This window comes from Lycium barbarum, chromosome 6 (genome assembly GCF_019175385.1).
Source record: "Lycium barbarum isolate Lr01 chromosome 6, ASM1917538v2, whole genome shotgun sequence".
NCBI classification, from domain to species: Eukaryota; Viridiplantae; Streptophyta; class Magnoliopsida; order Solanales; family Solanaceae; genus Lycium; species Lycium barbarum.
The window spans coordinates 11,493,873-11,500,283 of NC_083342.1; the positions used below are offsets into that span (position 1 = coordinate 11,493,873).

The window sequence follows — 6,411 nt, forward strand, 5'->3', positions numbered from 1 at the left end:
AATGTTTGGCCAAGCTTTTAAAAAGTGCTTTTATATGTATTTTTCTCAAAAGTACTTTTTAAAAAAGTGCTTTTGGGCAAAAATTATTTTTTTTTAGCTTCTAAAAAACTGCTTCTGCTACTCCCCAGAAGCACTTATTTTCTCTCAAAAGCTTGGCCAAACACCTCACTTTTTTTCAAATAAGTACTTATTGAAAAAATAAGTACTTTTAGGGGAAAAATAAGCTTGACCAAACAGGCTATTATACTATTACTTCCTCCGTTTTCATATTATGTGAATATATTTATTATTCCTAAATGATTCATTTGGTGGACCCCTTCCTTTCCTATTTGGATCTGTCGATAACTACAAAATCAATTTTTTTTTGCTTCCATTCTTATACTATTACTTCCTCCGTTTTCATATTACGTGAATACGTTTGACTCGATAGGAAGTTTAAGAAAAAACTATTTTGAAACTTATGATTTTAAATATTCTATTATGATATTTCTGTAACTATATATAAAGTCATGATTTTAAAAGTAAAACTAATGGGAAGTTTAAAGTTACTCCATCCGTTCAGTTTTATGTGACCGTCTTTAACTGAGTACAAAGTTAGATAACAAAAAAAACTTTTAAAATTGTGATTTAAAACAAGTCATAAACATTACTACTCTCGAAAGTGAATTATTTATCAATTATGACCTAAACTCATGATTTTAAGAGTAAAATTTCTGAATGTTCGCATACAAATGCTTTTGGAAGCTAGTATAACTCATGTCATAATTAGACTAGGTATATATTATGGACATGACATCATTGTAAAACAAAAATCACATCTTAATTCTAAATAAACTGAAGTCTGTTAATTATATGATTCTTCATTGGTCATATTTCTCAATTTAGTGCACATCGTAATCAGGGTTGGAGTTATGGGGAGCAAGGAATTTATGCGAACCTCTTTTCATGAAAATTACATTGTATATATAAGGTTATAGTGATTTTGTTTATGTATATATAATAGATGTTTGAACCTCATTGACTTACTGATCCCAACTAGGTGTATCATTATACCAGAAGAAATGTTGAAAACGCTGATCCCAACTAGGTGTATCATTATACCAGAAGAAATGTTGAAAACGAAAATCTCAAGGAAAAGCAATGAGTTGGCTTTTTACCAGTGTTCTCCCAATGAGGGATGCTTACATTGGGTACCCTTATATATACTCTGTGTAGCACCTATACGAAGATAGGCAAATTAATATACAGATTTTTTGGCAAATAAAGACCTTATATATAAAAAGGATTTGCTAATCTGGAAACATGTGCCTAATGATATGAAATTTCTGTTTTTAACAGATTTGAGCCATGTAACTTATGCAGATAGGTAAAGCGAATCATAATCTTTATTATCTATTCATTCATTAGTCAAATAAATTACAAAATTGATTCATACAATCCTTTTCTTATTTTTATTTTTTCCTTAATGTTCTATTCTATGTCCTCATAAAAGATGTACAACATGGCTAGGTCCCAATTTAAACTAAATTAAACTTGCGTTTTGTTGAAGCCAAATTGAGAAAGATTGAAGAGTGTTCATATCAGCTCTATATTGCTTCTGTGTAAATTCTAATAAGGCTGGCCATGTGAAGTCTGGATAAATTCTTGGATTGTTGGAATCCACTAATTCAATTGGTGGGCTCACCACCTTATCCTTCTTGGGACAAAGAAAGAAAGCAAGTGATTTCCTAGGAATTTTGTTGTTTACCACTGCTCTATGCAAGCAACTTTTGTATCTTCCATTTGAAAGTGCCTGCAAAACAAGGGAAACAAATCCAAGTACATAAGTATGACCACTTTGACTAAAATTCATGAACTAGATAGGTGTGTGCGCACTACTAGAAATCCGTGAATTTTCCACGACATTTCTGTCAGAATGCCATCAGTTATTTAGGATTTCCGATGAAAATCCGCCAGACAAATCCGACGAGCACATTTACTACGAATTTCATCAGAAATTTACATGTGAGATGTGTGTATTCAACTAGGTGTATAACCAGAGCAACAAAAGTCATTATGTTGTATGTCCCAACTCCAAGCACTCCTATATATTTAAATAAATGCATCACTACACTACTAGAAATCTACGGACGTTTCCGTTGGAATGCCATTAGTAATCTTGGATTCTGATGAAACCATGTTGAAAACAATTTCCTACGAGCACATTTACTAAAGATTTCGTCAGAAATTTCATGGAAAATATGCATATTTCTAGTAACGATATAACAAGAGTAACAAAAGTCATCATGTGGTACATCCCAACTCCCAAGCACTCATATATAAGACATCATTTGTCGAAGTGTAATCCATCATATCATGTAATATAAAAGTTTAAATTGTTATTGAATAGAATTTTAGATAAAATGGTGATCACACTTTAATTTCATACTAGTGCAGACAAAAATTATTACTATCAATAAGAACTTTCGCGTGCTATTATTAGTGTTCATTATCAATAAGAACTTTCACATGCTAAATAAGTTTTTAAAAAATTAAATCGAAACGTGAGGGGACGTGTTGAAGATACGTTACCATAAATGTGTCTCCTATGTTAACAACAAAGGCGTTGAAATTTGGAGTGATGGAGCGCCACTCATTGTCCACAAAAACTTGAAGCCCACCAACTCTATCTTGATGGAGGATTGTTAATGATGTGGGATCACAATGGGGCCCTGTCCCTAAAGTGAGTTCTGGTTTTTGACATGTTGGATAGTAGTTTAGTCTCATTATTGATTCATTTTCCTGGAAGAATTCTTTGAAGTGGTTCTTGCTCACACCAAGGCTCAACCCCAAAAGTTCCATGATCCCTAGAGAAAGAGTGCTCATGGCATTGCAATAATCTTGATAAACCTTCCTATCAATAGAACAACAAACAACCAATTAATTAATATAATTGATGAGAGGAGAATTCTTTTCAAAAGGAAGTCAATTACTCCCCCCCCCCCCCCCACTTTTTATTTTATCCAGTGATATTTGACTTGGTACAAAATTTAAGAAAGAACAATAGACTTTTTGGCACATACTACCAAAAATACCCTTAAAACTTGTTGTTTTAAGCAACAGATTTCGACGAATATAAAATTATATCATAAGGGTAAAATAAGAAGTCTAAAGTTAAAGAGTTTTTAAATTAAGAAAGGTGTCATCCTTTTTTAATGAAACTAAAAAGTAAAGAGTGTCGTGCATTTGACTTGATACAGAATTTAAAAGACAGACTCTTAGCACATACTTTTGAAAATAGCATTAGAACTTCCTGTTTCAAACATGACATAATAATTCTATCACTATGAAAGCATGTTATCAATCGAGGGTAAAAATAAGAAGTTTAAAGTTAAAGAACTTTCATATATAAAACGATGCCAACCTTTCTTAATCAGACTAAAAAGTAAAGAGTATCAACATGACATGTTTGAATTAACTCTTACCCAAGATTGCTAAAATTTTCACCCATTGTCCTCTGAAAATAATCTTCAACTATTTGAGATGAGCCTTCCTCAGCAGAGTATTGAAAAGATAGTGTTTCTTTCCAAGGCAACTTAGATGAAAACCTTCCAGTAAAGCTATTAGCATAACCACAATGTTCCCCAATCTTCCTTTGTGCTTTTTGCTTCTCACAAAGTGGCAATTCAAAGAACTTGTCCATGTAAACATGGGCATTATTGATGAGATTTGTGTCAACCCCATGGTTGATCACTAAGAAAAAACCATGTTTTGAACATGCATCATTAACAAGGTTAGATGCTTTCTTGATTTCAATAGGGTCATTTGAAAGTACCCCACTTAAGTCTATAAGTGGAACTTGAAGTTCTTTAGTAGCACTAGCACAATTTGGCCTCTCATGATCAGGCCATATGAATTGACTAGGTATGTTTGACTCATTTTTAATCAAAGAGGCATCAAAAATCAATGGCTTCTTCTTTTTTATGATCTCATATTCTTGATCTTCTTTGGATGTCATGTTGTTCCTTGTGATCATACAATCAATGGCCATTATATTGCATGTATAGCTTATAAAATTTTCTTGATCTTTGATAGTAGTGAGAAATAGATGGAGAAAATAGTAGTAGTAAGAGATATAGGAAAAGCCAAAGTTCATTCGATGAGGGGAATTAAGTGAACAAAAATTGGAATCTTATAGGCCTTTCTCATGGTGTCATTAGCACAAAATATTAAATAAGAATTCCAAAATTAACTACTTTGCTTAGAAGGACTTATAAATGTTTAAAATTATATGTTGGTCGTTATTTTGTCTTTTGTATATGTTGACAGGAAAGCGGTGCACTTTGTCGTTTCCTTTGTAGGGTAACTACACACCCAGGAGCGGATCCACCCTTTAGGATGGGGTGGCATGACACCCCCTAGATTAATAATTTTTTTATATATTTATATTGTAATTTGCTTAAATTAGGTTAAATATTTGATCCTGCCATCTCCAGTCGTAAATTAGACAAAGGTGTCATGGCTGGTAGACACAAATTTGAATCTATCTTGAACATTTTCCGACTCCTTTTTTTTTTGTGCTTTTTTATTTCTTTTGTACTAGTAATTCCCTTTTCGGCTTCCTCAAATTTTTATTTATCTTTTTATTATTTATATTGTCTTTCCTCTTTTCTATTATTTTATGTGTGATCTCTAGCGAGAACACACAAATAGAAATTTCAAAATCCCTTAAATTGAGCATTTCTCTTAATCTCAAGCTTGTGAGTTTGGATTAAGATCAAAATTCAATTTTTTTTTTTATAATTTCTTTTGTTTATTACTCCCTCCGTCCATGTTTACTTGTCTATATTTGACTTGGGACACTCTTAATAAGCAATAAATAAAATGAGAAATGAATTAGAGCACTTAATAATAAGGGTAAAATATGTATAAAATGGTAAATTATGTCTTGGTTTTTCAAACTATATACTAATTTACAAGTAAAAGTTGACATATACTTTTAGTATAATGGACAACTAAAATGGACGGAGGGAGTGTATTATAAAAATTTATGCTATTCTATAATTGTTAAATTCAATTTAAATCACTTTACTACTTAAATTGTGATGGAAATTTCGTAAGCACTACTTAGAAAAAACATGAAATTTATGATTTATTTTTGAGAACTTGTAGTTTATCTAATTCTACATTTATTTATGGGGTGTATATAACTATTGAAGAGTTTTTCTATTATTTTTCTTATTTTGATTGGTGTAATTCCCTTATTGAAGATGTTATTTTACTTGTGCAAATTCATTTTTTAATATACATAAGAGATGCAAGTCCCTTGGTCAAAATGTTGATTTTACTTCTGTTGTTAATAGGTGTTAATGCGTGTGATTCCTTGTTTAAGATGTTAATTATGTTTGTTTCTTGATTTTTGAGATGTAATTTTCATATTTGCAAGTAAAAAAAAAGTCTATTAAGTTGACCCGAATAAACTAAAAAGAGATGGACCCGACCCAAATACACGTTCCTAACAAGATGTACATTGAAGAAAATTGTGGCATCCGCCACCTTTAAATCCTAGATTCGCCTCGGTACACACCTTACCTCCACGCCCTCCTGGCGGATCTAGAATTTGAATATTATGAGTTCGAATTGTCGGTTGATTTGATTTACTGGGTTGAACTCTATTATTTGTACCTATTTTTTGAATTTTCCGACACATGTATGCAAGGCCCTCAAAATTAATGGGTTCAGATAAATTCGTAAGTCCTTAACTAAGTCCATCGCTGCTCTCTCCTCATTAGGATATAGTAGAAATAGCACCCGCTGACCACCTTATTTAAGCCCATAATTAAATTATAACCACTATCATGGAATCTTGAAATTTTATCGGTAAAATTTGAAACTCTATGATAATGACTATTTTTTAATTACAGAAGCTTAAAATTAGCTATTTGCGAATTTTATCCTTGCGATTCACCTAAGATGCAGTATGCAGATGCATATATTGATAGTGTAAGAAGATATTTATGTATATGTATAGCTTAAACAATTAATAACATGCATGTTAGTTGTTCTACTTTTAAGTTATTATATCAAGTTTAGACTATGAATTTTTATATGTTGTTACAGGCCAACTTAACCGAATGGAATGTTCAAAACGAATATGTGCTGATATTGCATTGAAGTGCAAATCAGCTGAAATTACTAGAACTATTTGAATATAAGAAACTTCTTACGTTTCTCTTCTGTATGTGTTTGAGTGACATGCCTTTAATTAAATGATTGTAACTAAAGGACCTAATATCCTGTTGATTGTTTAAGAAAATCGAACCACAAGAATCCAACTAATAAAAGATCATTGGCCATGCGGGCTCTCCCTAATAATTATGGCAAACGTGTTAACTACTAGACAGTTTCTAATTTTTTTTTTCCTAAAAGGAA

The 6,411-nt window shown here is 31.7% G+C and overlaps 1 protein-coding gene across 1 annotated transcript; it reads right to left on the reverse strand.

Annotated features, from left to right (window-relative positions):
* Positions 1–1,379: 1,379 nt before the first annotated feature.
* Positions 1,380–4,169, reverse strand: LOC132600779 (gibberellin 20 oxidase 1-like). The gene is made up of 3 exons (XM_060314161.1): positions 3,465–4,169; positions 2,572–2,893; positions 1,380–1,792 (listed from the first exon to the last, which is right to left on the reverse strand). Exons 1-3 carry the CDS (start codon positions 4,133–4,135, stop codon positions 1,523–1,525), a joined length of 1,263 nt encoding a protein of 420 aa, XP_060170144.1. The 5' UTR covers positions 4,136–4,169; the 3' UTR covers positions 1,380–1,522.
* Positions 4,170–6,411: the final 2,242 nt, after the last annotated feature.